The 22,145-nt window shown below is 42.3% G+C and overlaps 2 protein-coding genes across 2 annotated transcripts in view; one reads left to right on the top strand and one right to left on the bottom strand.

Annotated features, from left to right (window-relative positions):
• Positions 1-7,048: 7,048 nt before the first annotated feature.
• LOC125374668 (keratin-associated protein 6-2-like) lies at positions 7,049-7,909 on the bottom strand. The gene has a single exon (XM_048385876.1). The coding sequence runs from the start codon at positions 7,907-7,909 to the stop codon at positions 7,049-7,051; it is 861 nt and encodes a 286-aa protein (XP_048241833.1).
• A 9,777-nt stretch (positions 7,910-17,686) lies between these two features.
• Positions 17,687-22,145, top strand: part of LOC124149791 (sodium/hydrogen exchanger 10-like) — a 67,787-nt gene continuing 63,328 nt past the window's right edge. The window contains exons 1-3 of the mRNA XM_046521568.2: positions 17,687-17,886; positions 19,689-19,949; positions 20,626-20,763. Of these exons, the coding sequence (XP_046377524.2) occupies positions 17,763-17,886; positions 19,689-19,949; positions 20,626-20,763 (523 nt within the window). The 5' untranslated portion in view covers positions 17,687-17,762. The remainder of the gene's footprint in view (positions 17,887-19,688; positions 19,950-20,625; positions 20,764-22,145) is intronic.

The following is a 22,145-nucleotide window of genomic DNA, read 5'->3' as shown; positions in this document are numbered from 1 at the left end:
CGGCGTCAAACAAAAAAAACACAGATGCAAACACTCAAGAGTACAAAATAGCGATGTAAACACATATTTCACGGAGAATGACGTGGGTTAATGTCAGGCGAGCCCGAGGGTAAGGCGCGGGCATTCTTGACTAGGAACATGCATACAGCATTCACGACAAAGATGCTGCAGTCAACTAGGGATGGGACGAGTCCAAATTTACTACCCGGATGCCCGATCCCCTATTACCCGGCCCTATCTGGGTACCCACTGCAGGTCTCAGGAGTTGGGACAAAATGTCTGATTGGGATTTGTTTTATCGCAGCCCTGGACAAAAACATTTAGATTAATGTATCAAACAATCAGATCATGCATACACTGAAGTTGACTGAAGGTTTATCTTTACTCAAACATATACCAGTCAAAAGGAACGTGTGCATCGTCAGAAAGAAATGCGAACATTGGCGACTTGTAGTGTAACCAATGAGCTATAGTGAGTTTTTGTCATCAAACAATATATCACGTGACTAACCACGGGTCCGGGTAGTCTTGTGGGTACCCGGGTCCTACTCAGGACCTACCCGACCCGAGTACCCGAGTTACCCGTCCGAGTCCTACAGTCAACCCCCCCGTTGTCTCGAACAATCAGACAGCTTTATGATGGAGACTTGGATTAAATGTCTCCATCAATGTCTTACAAGAAGAAACTCATCTGTTACCAAAAATGGTGAAAATAAATGTCCACAGGTGTTCCCACAATCGATCACTACACATGCTGGAGGTTCTAAAGACTCGCATGTTGTGGGCTCAAAGAATAGATTGTCTTCCTCCTTTCAATCAAAAAGAAATCATATGTCCTAAAGTCACTCAGAGAACAAGACACACACATCAACGCACCCACACACAGACACAAATACGCAGACACACAGACATAGGAACTGACGCACAGACACAGACACACACACCCACACAAACACCCCCACACCCCCACACCAACACAGACACGCACGCACGCACGCACGCACAGACACAGACACAGACACGCACCCAGACACACACGCGAACACAGTCACAGACACCCACCCACACAAACACCCCCACACCAACACAGACACACACGCACGCACCCACACGTACAGACACACACACACGAACACACAGATACAATATGAGGCACACACCAACACACACATGCACACGCACACACACACACCACCACCACCACCAACACACACATGCACGCACACACACACAGACACGCATCCACCGTAATGTTTTCTCTTTATAAGTATTAGAACACATGTAGCCATCTCCATTAATTATAACAGCAATATTTCGTGATGCTGTTTCTCGTAGCCATGACCGACTGTATCCCCAACCGCAAGTCAGCCACGCATCCCGTACACACCATCCAGCAGTGATCTGACCTTTGTAACGAATCGAACAACAAAGATATGCTAGAAAAACACACCATAAACATGTTCAATTTGTATGATCTCAAGGTCTATGTTTTCTTTATAGACTTCATAAACCGCATATGGGACAAACCAGCCTTTGTCTGAGCATTAAAACTGTCTGCATTAAATACTGTCATACAACTAACCAATTTTACTTTTACCACCTCGTAGAGACTGCAATTTGACCCGAGTATGATGATGCACAATTTGCGCAGTAAACTGCGTTTATGTACACCATCAAATGTTGGTTTGATTAAGTCAAACCTTCACATGCACAATACAAGCCTTTGAGATGACATAAAGTCATTTGTCGGGACGAAACACAAAGTGCATCAATGTCTGTATACCCATGTTTGAAGCCGGACTTCAGATTCATCGTAAATTTAGTACCACGTTTATTATCGCAAGAATTCTATATTTCCGGGGTGGTGGGTAGCCTATCGTGTTGAAAGAGTTCGCGAGTCTCGTCTAATGTCTGGGTTCGATTCCCCAGATGGGTACAATTTGTGAAGACGCTATTATATTGCTGGAACAGTGCCAATTGTGGCGTAATAAACTACTCACTCATTCACATATTAAATTATGTAATATCGCAATTCCATACATTTTGTTATTTGTTGTTTAGCGCCGCACTCGGCAATATTCCAGCTATATCACGGTGATCTGTAAATAATCGAATCTGGACCAGACAATCCAGTGATTGACATTATGAGCATCGATCTACGCAATTGGGATACGATGATATGATCAACCAAGTCAGCGAGACTGACCACCGAATCCCGTTAATCGCCTCTTACGACAGGCATAGTCGCCTTTTACAGCAAGCATGGGTTGCCGAAGACCTATTCTTCCCCGGATCTTCACGGGTCCTAACCATTTTGAAACAAGTGGTTCATAATTTATAAGTGACTTCCATCTGATAAGTGGGAGGTCGGGTATCCTAATGGCTCAAGCGTTCGCTTGTCACACCCAATACCCAGGTACGATTCCCCACATGGGTACCATGTGCGAAGCCGGTAACTGGAGTTCCCCGCCGTGATATTGCTGGAATATTGCTAAACGCGGCGTAAAACCATACTCACTCCAGTTGACAAGTGGCAAACGTAGTATCTGTTACTCTCCGAGGGAGAAAATGTACCCTCATGCTTGTCACAAAAGCCAACTGAAGCTAAAGGTCAGATCTGATGACCCGACTGATTGCTTGTCAGCGAAGAAGGCTGCTCCTTCCTCGAGTGACGGATTTGCCAGCATCCTCGATAATCCTGTGTATTATTTCTACATTCTATTAAATACCCCGGAAACCTCGCCACCAAAGCTACGTAGGTTTTGGAATTGACGTCATCATTTCCATCTTGTCTATACTGTTCAGAGCGGCGTTGAACCCAACTCACTCACTCACTCACTTTTCAATCTGTCCTATCAGTATGTTATCATAGAAAAACGCTATGGAGGATAGTCGTTAGGAATATAGGTCCCCAGCAACCCATACTTGTCGTAAGAGGCGACTAAAAGGATCTGGCCACATTGTGGTCAGACTCGCTGACTTGATTTACAGCATGTCATTGTATCCCAATTGCGTTGATCGATTCTCAGGATTCCAATCACTAGATTGTCTGGTCCAGATTATTTATACAAAGTTGGAAAACAGATGAGATGTTGGTGAGTAGCGGTAAACATAACTCGCTCACTCTGTTATACCATATCACGTGTTGCTTCAAAGCACTATTCAGAGTTGCTTCCCCTGGATGCCAGGATCCGGTGTATTTTCTATCCCACATTAGCCACAGTTGGTATCCTTGGCCTGCAATCATTACTTGCACAAACGTGACATCTGTATTTAAGTCGTATATAAGCAGCGGGTTTTTTTTATTTTTTGACACGTTTATAACTTTCTATGTGTAGTTAAGTTAATGTTTCATATCAGTGGTCGGGTTCCTGTAGTTTAGAGCGTCTGAGTGGTCCCATTGAGATCGGGGGAGTCTAAATTGTAGCACTTCTTGTCATAGCGAGTGAAATATATCCCCCGGTAGACGACTGGAGGAGTTCACAAGTATGTCGCTTTACACTTCTAAATGCAAGATACATGTATTAGGAACAACGAAGACATGGACCATTCAAATACTATTGTACATATTGTAAATCTGGGTCCACTGTAGACGAGTTCCATGTTCTGTTTATCTGCGATCCCTTTGCTTCCCAAAGAAAGAAATATTTGCCACATTTAGAAAATACATACACGTACGTAAAGCACCAAGTAATGTACAATTAATTACCTCAAATGATGTGTATACTATTAAGTCAGAAGCCATCTTTGTCAAACGTTTTCTATAAGGTTTTTAAGTTGTTAATTTAGCAAATGTCATGTCAGTCACGTGACTACCAACTATATTTTCTTCTGGGCCACATCAGAATGTTTTGTTTTTCAGTTAGCGTATCCGCGTGTCTTTTAGCTCCCATTCTATTATTTAAAATTACATCTGTGGACAAGTACGCCTCATATCGCCAATCGAGGGCCAGAGTTTCTTATTTCAGTTAAACCGTACCCATCATAATCATTGTTTTTCTGAGTGGTTGTTGTCAGCACGATGCTACACAATGCATATGGAATCCCGTTAAAGCACATGTTTTTATACCCATTCTTGGGTAGTGAAATTCATAGGGCTTGCTTCGCGCATCATGGAATTTCCTCACGTGAGGCACTGTCTTCATCAGCTGATGAACGTCAACAAATACAACTTCAATCCTTAAGTGAATCACGGATTCACCGACAACAGCCTGTAAACAAAATATGGCGCTGTATATGCTCAAACAGTTTGTTTACAGCGTAATGCGTCACTCGAACATATGACAGGCATTGAAAGCATATAAGCACGGCAACTTGGAGAGCTAACATGAGGTCGGCACCCCTAAAGAAAACTAAAGCCTCCGTTACACTATCAAAAACTTTGATAAAAAAACTTGGTCAAAGAAAACTTGGCAAAGCTTTCGTTCTACACCGCGCGTCACCATTATGACGTCATATCGCTTATTGTGACGCAAAAGATATGTCGTATAAAAAAAATCGCCAAATTCCAAGCTATGTTGTCCCCAAAACTTAAATACATTCACTTTGTTGATTTCTATCGTGTTTTCTGCACGAAATGTATTGCCACATATCCTTTGAATATTGTAGTAACCGCAATTTTTCATTTCATAACTTGTAATTGTAGATATAGATCTTATTATTTAGATATGCCTATCGACATTAAATGAAAAAAGTGCTATTCTATGAATATAAACCTTCCGCGGTGATGCGGCCGTCAAACCAGCTGTTTCAACCAGAGGGGTTTATTGTGATTTAATTGGCCATTTAGAATCGAGTTATTTCTAAATTCTACCATGAATTCTAATAACATCACCATTTTAATACCTTTTGCTATACGGATTGGTATCCATGATGACGTGACGAGCAGATGACAGAATGGGTTGGGTTGTACAACGCTTGTAGTGATATATATGGCACCAGGGGCGGTGGGGTAGCCTTGTGGTTAAAGCGTTCGCTCGTCACGCGGAAGACCCGGGATCGATTCCCCACATGGGTGCAATGTGTGAAGCCAATTTCTGGTGTCTCGTGCCGTGATGTTGCTGGAATATTGCTTAAAGCGGCCTAAAAACCACACTCACTCACTAACTCACTCACTTTATCAGCACCAGGGAAGGGTTCCACACACCGTACCAATGTGTGGAATCAAACCAGGTACTTCGCCATGACGACGATAGTTTGCCCACTTTGCCCCATCATCATGATAGGGAACAGAAAAGTACAACCTTATATATACTCTTCAAAAAAAGAAACTTGACACTGACTTTCAAAATGTAATGTATATAATGCGATTGTTTCAAAATAGAACACAGAAACCATAATTGAAACACTGTTTGAAGATCAATGTACACAATGTTCAAAACATTAATCGTATCACCTAGACAGACACACTTACACGATACAGTTAATGTCACAGGGGTACAGAAAATGTCAGTATCGGTTGTGCCCACCGATATTATGTAATTATTTTAGATATTTGGCAAAAAGTGGTTTTACATCTATGTCAAGTTTCTTTTTTTGAAGAGTATATATTCACACCGGACGCTCACCGCGGAGTTATAGCCGATTGTAAATCATCTAAAAATACACATCAAAGGGGCGAGCTCATATTTGATCGGATTTTTTTTATTTATTCATTCCATCTGTTCTGTTTGGTATTTGAAAAACAAATTTTAAAATATGACTTTATTGCCGTCCTTTAGATAAACGTGTGTAAACAGGGCAGTTCAAACTTGGCTCCGGAATAGATAGCGTTAGGGGTCGCTCTCTAGATCTGTACTTAAACGATCGTGGACCGGTTCCAGAGATTCCTCTATTGTAGCCCAGGGGTAGAAGTGGTTTCTTATCAGGTCGAAAGCTCTAGTTCGACGACAAAATGTGAAGCCTATTTCTGGCATCCGCCGCCGTGCTATTGCTGGAATCATGTGCTAAAGGCGGCGTAAAACCATATTCACTCAATGTTAGTCGGCGTTAATACCTCGCTTACACATCAGTCCCTCATTTCAATTAAAACAGAATACATACGTTCCTGCACGGGCGTACTCTACCTGAAACAATACGTGTGTGATTTAAAACATGTTTTTGTTTTTTGTGTGTGTGAAAGGTAATATATGTGGGGTTTTATAGTGGCATCTCTGCGTCAAGACCTGACACATCCAGAGAATTTTAGGGCGCGTCAGCTGAACCCTGGGCGAACTTTGACCGCACAATTAAAATAAATGATGCGTGAGTTTTTGAGCCAATCAGATGACGGCATTCTAAAAAACCTCGGCTTCATTTTTCTACCGACTCGATTTCGGGAAAATGTCATCTTGGCAGACGTACATCTCAACAGAACCCAAATATACTCTCCGTAGTAGACGGACCCTCCATAGTAGACACACCCTCTATAGTAGACACACCCACCATAGTAGACACACCCACCATAGTAGACGCACCCTCCATAGTAGACACACTCACCATAGTGACACTCACCGTAGTAGACACACTCACCATAGTAGACACACACTCCATAGTAGACACACTCTCCATAGTAGACACAACCTCCATAGTAGACATACCCACCATAGTAGACACACCCTCCATAGTAGGCACACCCACCATAGTAGACACACTCTCCATAGTAGACACAACCTCCATAGTAAACACACCCACCATAGTAGACACACCCACCATAGTAGACACACCCTCCATAGTAGACACATCCACCACAGTAGGCACACCCACCATAGTAGACACACCCTCCATAGTAGACACACCCAACATAGTAGACACAACCTCCATAGTAGACACAACCTCCATAGTAGACACACCCACCATAGTAGACACACCCTCCATAGTAGACACACCCACCATAGTAGACACACCCTCCATAGTAGACACATCCACCATAGTAGACACACCCTCCATAGTAGACACACCCACCATAGTAGACACACCCTCCATAGTAGACACACCCACCATAGTAGACACACCCTCCATAGTAGACACACCCTCCATAGTAGACACGCCCACCATAGTAGACATACTCTCAATAGTAGACACACCTTCCATAGTAGACACACCCACCATAGTAGACACAACCTCCATAGTAGACACACCCTCCATAGTAGGCACACCCACCAGAGTAGACACACCCACCATAGTAGACACAACCTCCATAGTAGACACAACCTCCATAGTAGACACACCCTCCATAGTAGGCACACCCACCAGAGTAGACACACCCACCATAGTAGACACAACATCCATAGTAGACACACCCACCATAGTAGACACAACCTCCATAGTAGACACACCCTCCATAGTAGGCACACTCACCATAGTAGACACACCCACCATAGTAGACACACCCTCCATAGTAGACACACCCACCATAGTAGACACACTCTCCATAGTAGACACACCCACCATAGTAGACACACCCTCCATAGTAGACACTCTCCATAGTAGACACACCCTCCATAGTAGACACACCCACCATAGTAGACACCCGCCAGAGTAGACACCCACCAGAGTAGACACACCCACCATAGTAGATACACCCACCATAGTAGACACACCCTCCATAGTAGACACAACCTCCATAGTAGACGGACCCTCCATAGTAGGCACACCCACCAGAGTAGACACACCCACCATAGTAGACACAACCTCCATAGTAGACACACCCACCATAGTAGACACAACCTCCATAGTAGACACACCCTCCATAGTAGGCACACTCACCATAGTAGACACACCCACCATAGTAGACACACCCTCCATAGTAGACACACCCCCCATAGTAGACACACACTCCATAGTAGACACAACCTCCATAGTAGACACTCTCCATAGTAGACACACCCTCCATAGTAGACACACCCTCCATAGTAGACACACCCTCCATAGTAGACACACCCACCATAGTAGACACCCACCAGAGTAGACACACCCACCATAGTAGACACACCCACCATAGTAGACACACCCACCATAGTAGACACACCCTCCATAGTAGACACAACCTCCATAGTAGACGGACCCTCCATAGTAGGCACACCCACCATAGTAGACACACCCACCATAGTAGACACAACCTCCATAGTAGACACACCCACCATAGTAGACACAACCTCCATAGTAGACACACCCTCCATAGTAGGCACACTCACCATAGTAGACACACCCACCATAGTAGACACACCCTCCATAGTAGACACACCCACCATAGTAGACACACACTCCATAGTAGACACTCTCCATAGTAGACACACTCTCCATAGTAGACACACCCTCCATAGTAGACACACCCTCCATAGTAGACACACCCTCCATAGTAGACACACCCACCATAGTAGACACCCACCAGAGTAGACACACCCACCAGAGTAGACACACCCACCATAGTAGACACACCCACCATAGTAGACACACCCTCCATAGTAGACACAACCTCCATAGTAGACGGACCCTCCATAGTAGACACACCCACCATAGTAGACACCCACCAGAGTAGACACACCCACCATAGTAGACACACCCACCATAGTAGACACACCCACCATAGTAGACACACCCTCCATAGTAGACACAACCTCCATAGTAGACACACCCTCCATAGTAGACACACCCACCATAGTAGACGGACGCTCCATAGTAAACACACTCTCCATAGTAGACACACCCTCCACACACACACACACACATACACCGATATTCTAGCGGCAATACACAAGACATAATTAACGAGAGTGTGACGGGAAACAGATGTCGCCCCGGGGGGTGCGGTCATACAGGGAAGTAGGACACGCAACAGGATCATTCACTGGCGCATACTCAATCCTGCTGCACCATCCGGGCATCACGCGTGCACTGGGCATGTTCCAGGGGAGCGTCAACATCACAAGCAGCTTCAGTCCTTTGATGTCCCCCGCATTTGATAGACACGATCCGCTGGTGCCTGCAGTCGCCTACAGTCGCCGGTGTCTGTACAACATGCGGATATGAAGCTGATGCGCAGGCTGTATACTTAACGACCCCTTGATATGTTGGATTGTTATTGCGGCATGAAACAACATTCTCTCACGTGTTCATTCGAGCTGGATTATTCCTAGACCGTCATGGTACAGCTGAGATCATGAGAGTGAGTGAGTGATGGCGACTTGCAGCGCCTTAGACAATACACCAGCCGGCTTCAGTACAACTGTCGCACTCTCACTCACTCAAGGCACTAACTGCATGTGTAGAACGTCCACCATGTCATTAAACAAAGTCCCCCTTTAAATCTTTCTCATCAGTCATCGTGTATGGGGATGACAGGGCCTATCAAGGCACATGACACGTACATGCATGTCTTTATAACGTAAGTTAATCATCCAGGGAACTTTACACAACCAATATATCTCACCTTTATTGCGGTCCTCGTGGCCTTCATTATCTGTTTTGTGTTTTATGAGAGCGTCGAGCACAAAAAAGTCCCCTCGAGCCATTATGTTAACATTGCCGATTCTGGTGTCCCCCGCCGTGATATGGCTGGAATATTGCTAAAAGCGACGTAAAATCCAACTAACTCACTCACGCACTTGTCGAGATTAATTTACCGCCACGTCATATTAACAACTGCCCAGTTCGCCAATTGCCATGTATATTATATGGGTGATTGGGTAGCCCAGTGGTTAAAACGTTCGCTTGTCACGCAAAAGCCCGAGTTCGTGCTTGTCTTAAGAGGCGACTAACGGGATCGGGTGGTCAAGTTCGCTGACTTGTTTGACCCTTACATGTCATAGTATCATTTAGATCGATGCTCATTACATTAATCACTGGATTGTCTATTTCATCCTCGATTATTTACAGAAGATACCTCAGTTCGGTGTACGGTGAAAGGCATGATTTCTGTTCTTCTGTGTTTAGTATTAAGCTTGTTTGTTTGCCTGATTGTAGTTTAACGCCGCACTCGGCAATATGACAGCTATTTGACGGCGGTCTGTAAATTATCGTGTCTGGACCAGACAATCCAGTGATTGCCACCATGAGTATCGTTCCACGTAATTGGGATACGGTGACTTCCTGACCACTCGATCCCATTAGTCGCCTCTTACCACAGGCAGAGTCGCCTCTTTCGACAAGCATGTGTTGCTGAAGACCTATTCTAAGCCGGACCTTCACGGGTCTTAGTATCAAGTATGTAAGTGAGTCTTTAGGGCGCCTGCTGGTCTGAGCTTTTAGTAAAGCCCCGAGATGTACCAAAGGTCATGTCTAGGTGTGTGGTAGCTTAGTGGACAAAGTTGTCACTCGTCGTGACCGAATAGCAGTTTCAATTGTTGCCGTGCATACAATTCAGCAAATCTTGATATCCATCTTCTTGAATTGGCGTAAAACATCTTCCCAAGGCAACCGGAAACTGGACTTTTGTGGTCAGTTAATTCCCTTGACTCAGGAAGATGGGTGTAAAATGGTCTGCATATGATACCCATATACTCATCTCAACATGCCATTACTCACATGATATGTTGTCAGATGTGTCAGTTAACTGTATGCGTGATTCCAAATTTAAAACTAACGTCCGTCACATCGTGCCAGCGCTGCGTTCACGTCGCCTGGGCCGGCGTGTGTGGTGGACTCCACTCCATCAAGCTGATCCCCCGCATTAGAATGCGGCATGGCGGCCCGTGACGTCATCAAGCAGGCTGGTGTCTCGTAAAGGCGTACTCCCTGGTCACTCTAGTTCCCACGAACTAAAATGGATGGTTTGCTGGTCAGTCCTATCGGCCCTTCCCTTCATCCCCGGAATGGTGGGGAGGCCTTATGGTTAAAGTTTAGGGGTCCGGAAACCGTCATATGCGCCGGACATGTCCGATTGGGAATCTCAAATGTCCGTTTTAAAATATTGCTTACCGGACATTTTAAAAAGTATTGTCCGGACATTCTTAAATTTTGACTGGACATGATCAACAGTTAGGACTGAGCAGTTTCTGTCTGCAGTTGCAACACAATGAAGATTAACTACACTGACAAGCTTTGTTTGTTTTGATTGCTGTAAATACATCGTACCTACATGATAGTCCAATCGGTCAATCACTGTAATAGGCAATAAACTGAGTTGACACTGATTAATCGAGGATTAATTACTGAGAACATCTTGTTAATTTGAGTGAAAGGTGTTTACAACTGTACATTTGCAGATTTTATTGTTTTCAGTAGCTAGTCGTATATTGAATCTTGATTGACCGCCATTTTGCTTTCTCGGACGATCGATATCCAATTTTTTTATGGTCAATTAATAAGTACAGATGCCAAAAGTATTCAAATAACTATTGCTATCAACGATATTTTATTATTTGTCATTAAATTATCTGTCTTGCTTTTAAAAAAATCTTTAGTTTAAAAAAACCCATTTTCCGTGAGGTCACGTGAAAAGCAAATATGGGATAATAGTCTCGATCCAAATGTTACAACGCGTACACTTGAGCAGACTCATGAATATAACTCATGAATATTAATTAGACCGTTCACTACGTTAACAGATCGTTATTATAACAGAAACAAACGTATGTTTTCCATGTAAATCTAAAATGATATTATTTGTTATTAATTGTCCGTTGAATTAAACAATTTAAATTGAAACAATTCATAATTCATCATATTATGAATACGTAAACTTGTAATGTGTGTGAAAAGTCGTACTAAAATACGCTATTTGAAGGGGGCGTGGCCTAAATGCAAATGTCCGATTGGGATTTTAAATTTTCCGGACCCCTTTACCGTCACCGTTAAACAAAGATCATACATACATAAACACTAAAGTTCAAGGCGTTTTCAAGGCTTCCATCTGTCGTTGTCAAGGCTTCCATCTGTCGTTGTCAAGGCTTCTTTAGTTGGGTTATTAGCCTCAGACTGTCAATGTTAAATCCAGCATGCTATAATATCAGTCTTTAGACCTGAAAGCAGTGTAAATTATCAAAACTTTATTTTCACCACCGACAAATAAATTAAATTGAGTCTTGTCATGAATTCTTCGTGGTCATTGGCACACACATCTTTCACTGTGATAAATATTAAACTGTTGTGAACAAGTACCTGTATATGTCATTTTGTACAAATTCAAGTCTATTCAAACTATTTTGGCGATTTTCAAGGTTTTTCAAGGTTGTTACTAAGAGTCTAGGCTTTTCTTGAGGGACCTTAATATCGAAGGCATTTCCAAGCCTGCAATATGAACCTTGTCATTATGGAAAATATATATATAAGCTTATTTGGTGTCATATCACCCCTACCCGGGTTTGATTCCCCATTGGTACAATGTGTGAAGCCCATTCCTGACATCCACAGGCGTGAGATTGCTGGAGTATTACTACAAGCGGCGTAAAACCATACTCACTCACTCCAACTTTATCTAAGTCGTCTAAGGCGCCGCGATTCGCTATGCAGAGTTGCGTCCCTTGGGCACGCCAGAAACCTATGATGAATCCCGGTTCGCCCCGATTATGTTTCTAGGTTTGTCAGCACCATACCCGTGCACATGGGTTTCACCGTCTGAGACCTGCATCACTTCGGGTTTTCCTCCCACATTAAGCTGACACGCCGTGATATAACAGGAATACTGTTAAAAGCGGCGTTAAAACCAACTCACTCACTCTACGTATTGCAGGAATCTGGGCGTGGTGTGTCCAGCTTATAGACTATGACGGCGTTCAACACCTTGTACATGCGTTTACCTCCAAATGAGAACGGTGTGCACAATAACTCAGAATCGGGAACAGTCTATTAAATGGCAATATGGTATACGGCAATGAATACCCTGTACCCTCCAGCTGTTTGTTATTTTTATTCCCATCACTAGAAAAAGTTGCCATGTTGTTTGGTATAAATTGACACCTGGAACGGAGGGGGCACAACGGCGGGAGGAACAGCGCAAACACGCACGTGTTACACGACGCTGCAGGGAATGACAGCATGAATGACCCCGAATGAGGGGTCGTCTCATGCTATTAGCAATCTGACTCGCTCACGTCACAGCCCTCGTCGTCGGAATTAATTTGCTTTTACTGCTGATGGTGACAAATATAGGTGGCATTGTTGCTTGCTGAAGTCCATGCGTGACCGGTATCTTGACTCTATCTGGTTGACGACCTTGGTTACGCAACGCTGCCATGTCTCCACTGTTACCTGACCAATGGATTCATTTACTAGCTTTTCAACATCCAGCAATTGAAAGGTTGTGTTCACTCCTGCAACATCACCTTTGATGATACCCCATATCAACTCTGTAGGGTTCAGATCGCAGTGGTAAGGGGGAAGTCGTAAGACGGTGTGACCTTGACCTTTGACGTGATTGTCAACCATTTACACGGGCTCAGGTTTGTTAGCTTCAATGATTTCATAGAGTTGTGATTTTGTAGCCCTGGAAGGAAAGGTCATATTCATCCGTTGCTGCCACGTCACCATATCTCCTTTAAAGGGCAAGTTCACACGGAAATGAACCTATTTTTCTTGTACTTTTTCCACATTAAAAGTGTTAACATAGAAGTGTCATAGACAAAAATATAAAAATATCACAATTAATTAACATATTTTTCGCATTAAAACGATTTATATTTTTCACATTTACCAAGTGTTCTATTTCCACAACAAAAACACCATGGCTTATGCCCCTTGCAATATGACGTCATTGGTGCCAATTGATAAACATTATGACGTCATCCTGCTTTGTTAGAGCCGCTTCACGTGGTGTAGGTCCAGATGTGTGATTCTAGCGTCTCAGATGCCAGCCAGCATAGTGTTATGCTGAGTCACCACTGCGCCGGAGTGTGTCGTTTACCGCAAACTGGTACTTGATATCTTTTGCGTTGAGAATAGACAGGGACCCAGTTGAATTGGCACCAATTACGTCATAATCTAAGGGGGATAACTCAGGCCTGTTTAGCTCGAAAAACGAAGGCCTCATAACGGCATATCATTTTCACACTATTGTGAGCTTCCTACGTTCACTGTGAAAAAAATGAGTGTATATTTTCAAACACAGATACTAATTAATTCTAAACTTGCGTTTTGTTTAGAAAAAGAAAGAAAGTGATTTTTGCGTGTACACTTCCCCTTTAAGGACATCAAACGCCGGGGCCTTGGCGTCTGGGTCCTGCATACTGTGATACGTAGCTTTGTCCATGATAAGAAGGGACTTGGCAGGCAAAGCAGGGACCAATTTACTTTTCACCCATTCCAGAAATACATTGCCGTTCATATCTGTGTGGCACTCCTGTTGTCCTTGGCTTTGGCTCGAGGTCACATCCGGGAGAAAAAGCCTGACTAGCACAGCCAGCATGAAGAACGATAAGTCCTTTACCTTTTCCCATTGTTAACTTTCTCCCAGACTCCTTACAGTCCCCACCGGGTACCCACTGACTGCTGGCTGTGTGAGAGGAATTTACCCACGTTTCATCCAGGAAAACAGGCTCATATATACTTCTTCTCGTTTCTGCTTAATGGTTCGAAGATAATGATTTCGGAGACGAAGGATGTCAGATCGTTCACATAACACCGCCCTATGTTCACTACTTATCTTTTTTATTCTGTATCCAAATGTTCGCAAAAATTGCCATAGCTTTTTTTGTGTGTAACAATTGAATCATGTAAAGTTTCAAGGTATTTCTCCAAGAGTCTAATACCCCGTTCACATACACAACATTTACTCGCGTAAGTAATTTTGTGTCACTATACATTCTTGTGTGTATGTTAATTTACTATGCGTTCACATGAAAGGTGTGTAAAGAAAGTATGTAAATTGTGTAAGGCACACATATTCGCCAATCTGTTCACGACTTTCGTTTTTCAATCACAGTTGAATGAGAAGAGAGTTACTTCACCGGAAAGCACCGACTTCGCGTGAAGCAACATGTGTTTGATTTAATTTGTACACAAAGTTTTGACTCCTTGAAACCAAAAGAAAACACCGTTCGCTCAACTCTGAATACCGGGTTATACGCATAAAAGTTGGCAACTGTTGACAATTTGTTTGGTGTTGGCAAAAGAACAGATATTAATTAAATCATCCTCTTACGTTGACATAAACGTTCACATTGACACATATACACACAAGGCAAATTTACCTTTACATTTGCACCTGCTCCAGACATGATGAACATTTGTTCCGGGTGTAAATATACACACATGAGTAAACATGACAAGTATACTCGCGTATGTATTTCTACACACGCATGCAAATATGCACACATGTGTATAGAGGCGCGCGTGAACGGGGTATTAGAGACATGTACTTATTTTCTGAATACAGTTTAGCTGACTTATTTTTCTGAAAACAGTCTAATTTATCAACACTACGTGATTTTGATATGTTCCCCACCTCGACTTGTCCAGTCGACGGACAACATTTTCCAGCTTGTTAGGGGGCACACCAAGATCTTTAGAAGTTCCTTTCAAGTATTTAGTAATGGTATAAAATGGTTTCCTCTCTTCTGCTTCACATTGAAAGAAATAATACGCCTTAAAAATCAGCTGTTTCACATCAGCTGAGTAGAGCATCTCGTCGGTCAACAACGACGTATACCATATGTAGCACGTGCAGTACGTGTTTGCGCTGTTCCCCCTAACGTTGTGCCCCCTCTGTTCAAGATGTCAACTAGTACACATAAAAACATGATATAGTTTCTTAAACAACATTTTTCCAGTGATGGGAATATAGATAACAAACATTGATATTGTTGGGTACAGCGTATTCATTGCCGTGAACAGTATTGACATTTGATAGAATATTTCCGATTTTGAGTTATTTTGCAAGTTCTCTGTTCTCATTTGGAGCCACACGGACTTGTAGTCATGTTGTCATAACGTTGAGGACAGCCTCCGCGGCTTACTGGATAGTGTCTGCTCGATCCTCGGCCTCGTCATACCAAACGACTTTAAAAGATGGTACTTGTTGTTACCCTGCCTGGCGCTCGGTATGAAGGCGCCAAAACAAGGACTGGTCGGCTGGGAGTCTTGTGCCCGAGTGGTGTGTTCATTTTAAACTGCAGCATGGTATCCCTGTGGGCTACCACTATAAAACCCGACTTTAAAAGATGGCACTTGTTGTTACCCTGCCTAGCTGGCGTTAAGGGATAAAGCAAAGACTGGTCGGATCAGACTCGGTATATTGTGTCTAAGTGAGGTATCCTTGTTAAACTGTGGCATGGTATCTCAGTGGACTAGCACTATAGTACCTGCATTAGATCGGACTAGTACAAACAGACACACGCTATATTAGTGCATGCAGTTGTCTTGAACTCCGCGACCGCCTCCGTCTCACCCCATTCTCACATCTTGAACTCCGCGGGTGACCCCGTTTCACATCACCTCCTAAAGTTTTCAAAATCTGCCCCCGACTGGAACCCGCTAAACACGCCTCTGGCGAGGTTTGGAACTCATTATTCGGGATAAAGCCGTCAAAACAGGTGTACCCGTCATATTGGGCGACGGGAATGAAGGTTTATGCAGGTTACCTGACGCTTTAAATACATTCCCACTGGGTTTTTTTCCGACAATCTGGCTGCGACACTGAAATATTAACAACCATGTGGACACACAACAAACACATACTCAACTTTTGTAAGGTCTTTCCTGTGTTCCGAGCTCATTTCTAAAGGACCCGCGAAGATCCGGGTTAGAACAGTTCTTCAGTAACCTATGGACCATGCTTAACGTAAGTAAGAGGCGTTTTAAATATTTTTTATACTATCAACGAATAGTATTTGACTAGTTGTTGGGGTCAGTTTCCTTATTCCAGTAATATATTCACAACCGGTCGTGCTAACTTATTTGATGAAGCTTCAGAGCTACCACACAGTGTAGGAGTATCTGTAGTTTGCACCGCCTGGTGGACCGACCAGTCCATGGACTGGAAGGCGTTGCAATGTTACCATGGGTTACGCAAGTAAAACAGTAAACAAGTACAGAAAGGTGAAGTTTTTTGTCCAAGAGCTATTTCTTTGAAGACTTGTTGTAAAGCGTTGCCCCGGGCCGTGTTTCCCTAATGTGGGCAAATACGTGATGTGGGTTTACATCAGTGGTACACTCCCTTCAGAATCGCGTCTTGTAGAAGGCATGCAACCTTTTTAGTTATTTCTTTAACGGATTTTCCTTATCAATAGGACTTGGGTGGTTCTGTCGCCTAAAGCGACGTCATCAACTGGCCAGGGGTTCGAATCCCAGATCGCCCGAGTGATAATGCTACTGTCCGAACCCGACTCACTAAATAATAGCATAGGTGACAGACACTTAGTCCGATTATAAGAAAATTATATATTTTTTAATAATATTGAATAAATTTGCTTCACCTAGGACATTAAAAGTGTCGATTTACATATGAAAAACTTTTCCAAAATGTCTAACTTTCCTCAAAGTAATGCAGGTGTAGGCCCAGAGTGAAGTGATATTATACCGGAATACTGTTCAAGGAGGAGTACGTATAACACACAACTAACTCATCAACTTGGTTCAGATAACCAACTTATATATTTTGAAGATACTTATTTCCCGACTATATTAACTTGAAACTACTGTAAACATTAACAATTTGGTGAACAATTTCAATCTCTTGCTCTTGTCAAGTGAGTATCAAACACAGCTACGTTGTTCCACGTGAAACTCTTCTGACGTCATCGTGTAATCTTATTACGTCACGTATGCACTTCCGGTTATGAAACAAATGGCGACTGAACGTCGCATTCAATTGATTTGTCTGTGGGATTCTAATTTTGCAGGAATGGGCCATGAATGTTTCCAGCGACAACAATAGCGACCCAGTGGCCAATGTTACGGACCACGGGGCCAATTTTGACAACGGTGGACGCGCAGACGTTATACTTTTTATTTTTGCCAGTTGTGCACTTGGAGGTAAGATCTACTATTCTGAGTATTCATGCTATTGCAACAATTAAATATGGTAGGGGCCCTAGTAGGCATTTTTGTTTGATCTTATGATTTTACCATTTGCACTGTGATCTTCATGTAAAATGTAAAATTACTGAAAGCAAAGACGATCTATTTAATGGTCTCTGTTGAAAGTTATATTTTAGAAGTTTGATAATCATTTGATCCAAAGAACTTAACACTGGGCCTACATTAGGCTGATGCCAAAACGAAACTGTGTTGTGGGCTCATGCCACTAGACCTGTAGTTCTGTCAGACTATGAACTGCTGTGGACATGAAGCGGCAGTCAGTGCCTCATTCCCCCATGCTTGTTCCATATTTACATTTGTTTTGAATTGTTTGTTTGTTGTTTAACCCCGCACCTAGCAATATTCCAGCTATATGATGGTGGTCTGTAAATAATTGAGTCTGGACCAGATAATCCAGTGATTGGCATCATGAGCATCGATTCAGGCAATTGGGATCGATGGGATGCATCAAACCAAGTCAGCGAGCCTGACCACCCGATCCCGTTAGTTGCCTCTCACGACAAGCATAGTCGCCTTTTATGGCAAGCATGGGTTGCTGAAGACCTATTCAACCCCGGATCTTCACAGGTCCCATATTTACAGGATACAGTGATACAGTTATTATGACTGCTGCAGGAAAAAATATCACTCCTTTCCAGAAGGTTTCTGATTCTTAAATCTTTGGTGATTCCAGCACAGTATTGTGTTGAGACAGGACTGAGAATTGGGTGTATGGGACCTGGATGCCTGAATGCTTGTGTGTCACCATGGAGACCTGGCTTAGAATGGTTCCCAGCACTTCATGCTCGTTGTAAGAAGTGATTAATTTTAAAAATGTCATCAATTTGTGTGCTCTGTAAACATCTAAGCCCTGCATCTCTTTGGGATTTCATCCGACTTGAACCAAACATGAGTGAAAAAAACTGAAATACTGTTTAAAGCAGCATTAACTCACTCACTGAGAGTGAAGGGGTCATAGCCCTAATGTTAACAGTCACTTAATTTGAAGTGTCCCTAGATAAACAATTAGATACTATAGGAGGAAACCTTAAAGGGCAAGTTCACACGGAAATGAACCTATATTTCTTGTACTTTTTCCTCATTAAAAGTGTTAACCTAGAAGTGTCATAGACAAAAATATAAAAATATCACAATTAATCAACATAATTTTCGCATTAAAGCTATTTATATTTTTCACATTTACCAAGTGTTCTATTTCCATAACAAAAACACCATGGCTTATGCCCCTTGCAATATGACGTCATTGGTGCCAATTGATAAACATTATGACGTCATCATGCTTTGTTAGAGCCGCTTCACGTGGTGTAGGTACAGTTGTGTGATTCTTGCATCTCAGATGCCAGCTAGCATAGTGTTATGCTGAGTCACCACTGCGCCGGAGTGTGTCGTAGGCCACGTTGTTTTACCGCAAACTGGTACTTGATATCTTTTGCGTTGAGAATAGACAGGGACCCAGTTGAATTGGCACCAATTACGTCATAATCTAAGGGGGATAACTCAGGCCTGTTTAGCTCGAAAAACGAAGGCCTCATAACGGCATATCATTTTCACACTATTGTGAGCTTCCTACTTTCACTGTGAAAAAATGAGTGTATATTTTCAAACACAGATACTAACTAATTCTAAACTTGCGTTTTGTTTAGAAAAAGAAAGAAAGTAACTTTTGCGTGTACACTTCCCCTTTAAGAGCTCATAAAAAAACCATAATAACAAAAAACATTTCTTTCTCACAACAGCACTTGTTCGTCAGATTATACGGAGCATAAAGATTGCTCTTCCATACACCGTGGTGCTGTTACTGTTGGGCATGTTGTTTGGCCTTGTGTCCAAAAAGGTTCCCGTTTTGCAACGCTATGTGGCCATTGTGGATACAAACCCCCATGTCATTCTCTTCGTCTTTCTGCCTGTGCTTATCTTTGAGTCGGCCTTCGCCATGGAGGTGCACACATTCAAGAAATGTTTCTTCCAAGTGCTGCTGTTGGCAGTGCCAGGGCTTGGTGAGTACACCGACATTTACATAATTCATCTACTTTGCAGACAAATTGTCAGGAATAAATATATATGTACTTTCCTTTTTTTCTTTAAATTTGCTTTTCATACATTCTGGACAACCCGAAATAAGGGAAAAAGATGATGTAATGTTCCGTAGTTTACAGACAAATTCTTACCATCCACAAATGTAAAATCACAACATCATACTTTGATTACTCTTTAATGGGATTATCACAAATGTGTTACAGTTTTACTTATACAAACTTTTAGCATATTATTTGACCCAAATTTTGTATGCTTCATTGTATCATCAGTAATATTGAGCAACAATATGTGTCACATGACATTTGAAGTTCATATACCAGAGTATAAACGAAATCAATATAAGTCTATTTATAAGTATACTATCGATTTCATAACATTAACAAGGAGAAAGATTCATAAATAGTGTATGCAATAGATCATGTTGTCCCTTGTGTGTCACAATGAACATTGTTGACCTTATTTTATGTAGTCTGTGATTGTGGCTTCTCATTGTAGACACAGTGTATAGTATAATCAAAGAGCATTCTTGGGTCAATCAGGTTTGTTGCTATTGTAGGGACCCTAAAACTTTAACATTATGGTAAGTGCAAAGACCTTGTGTTTTCAATGTAACCCTCTGCCCTGGTTGCCCTGCAGCCCTGATGGCCCTGTTGACCTGCATCTTGGCGCTGTACCTATTCACCTACGGCTGGGACTGGAACATCGGAATGATGTTTGGCTCCATCCTCAGCGCAACAGACCCTATCGCAGTCGTAGCCATTCTCCGAGACATTGGTTTGTAGGTTTCTTGAAGGATTCATAAGGCCAGTAGGAATAGGTCATTCAGTTTAACACTGTTCCGAAGACACACGCTTCCATCTGAATTTAATTTAGTCATGTTTCTTTCTTTCAAACTTACCCGTGAAGATCGGGGTAGAATAGGTCTTCAGCAATCCATGTGTGTCGTAAAAGGCGGCTAACGGCATTAGGTGGTCAGTAGGGCTGTTATGATTCACTCGCGTATTTGGTGAATCGAACCGTATCCATTCATGAATTGAATTCGTTATTCGTGACCAATAGAATTGAATATTCATGAATATGCAGTCATGTTCATTTACATACCCTGTATCTAAAAATATCTATAAGAACATATTATATTCATAGATTTCGTGAAAGACAACACTCTTATAACATTTCATTTGACAGTAATGTGGTCACTGGTCATTGTTGCATTTGTGTGCAGTATATGAATGTATAATATGTTAATAATTAACAAACCATGTCAAATAATTTGTGTTGCTTTTGTTTCACTGAATATAACAAATAATACATCAACTGCTGACTTGTTATTGTATTTGTGAATTAATATTCGTATTCGTTACTCTATATTCGGGATACGAATCGCATTCGCCTCATAGTGTATTCGTTGCAGCCCTAGTGGTCAGGCTCACTGACTTGGTTCATGGATGTCATCGTATCCCAATTGTATAGATCAATGCTCATGATGTCAATCACTGGACTGTCTGGTCCAGACTCAATTATGTACAGACCGCCATCATATAGCTGAAATATTGCTGAGTGCGGCATTAAACAACAATCAAACAAATAAATCTTTCAAACAAGTAATACAAATAACCCCTCCTTATCTCTTTCAAATAATAACATGTCTGATATTAACATAATTAGTTATATTCTAATTGTGTCACATTTCTGTGTTATGGAACACATGATTAGAGAGTATGGTTTTAATATTGTCAGTACCATGGCCATGTCCTATTAGATAACATATTGTCAGCACCTTATCCATGCTCATTGGTTTTCCAGAAGTAACAAACTACAGTTTCGGGTAATCCTCCTACATTGCAGTAAGATGCTGATGTAAATGAAAGTGCTGCTAAAAGAACTGATCTAACTCACTCACTCATCACAGTCTCCTTCAGCCACTCACTGATCTCACAAAACCCAATAATCCCTATATTGATTGATTATGACTGCAGCATTATGTACCTGATTCACTTGATGTACATGTTCCTCCGGGCTCCATGTCATTGTGAGTGAGTGAGTGAGTGAGTGAGTGGGTTTAACACCGCTTTATCAGTTATATAACTATCATCTAAGCTTAATGTGTGATGAAAGCTGTATAATAATGTAGGTCTTAGATGCTTACAACTGCAAAG

This window comes from Haliotis rufescens, unplaced genomic scaffold (genome assembly GCF_023055435.1).
Source record: "Haliotis rufescens isolate VD_foot unplaced genomic scaffold, xgHalRufe1.0.p SCAF_6, whole genome shotgun sequence".
NCBI lineage: Eukaryota > Metazoa > Mollusca > Gastropoda > Lepetellida > Haliotidae > Haliotis > Haliotis rufescens.
This window is presented reverse-complemented; position numbering and strand designations above follow the sequence as displayed.

What these genes read in the sequence shown, in the direction of transcription:
- LOC125374668 (XM_048385876.1), bottom strand. Translation starts at nt 7,909, where the DNA reads ATGGAGGGTGTGTCTACTATGGAGGGTGTGTCTACTATGGAGGGTGTG.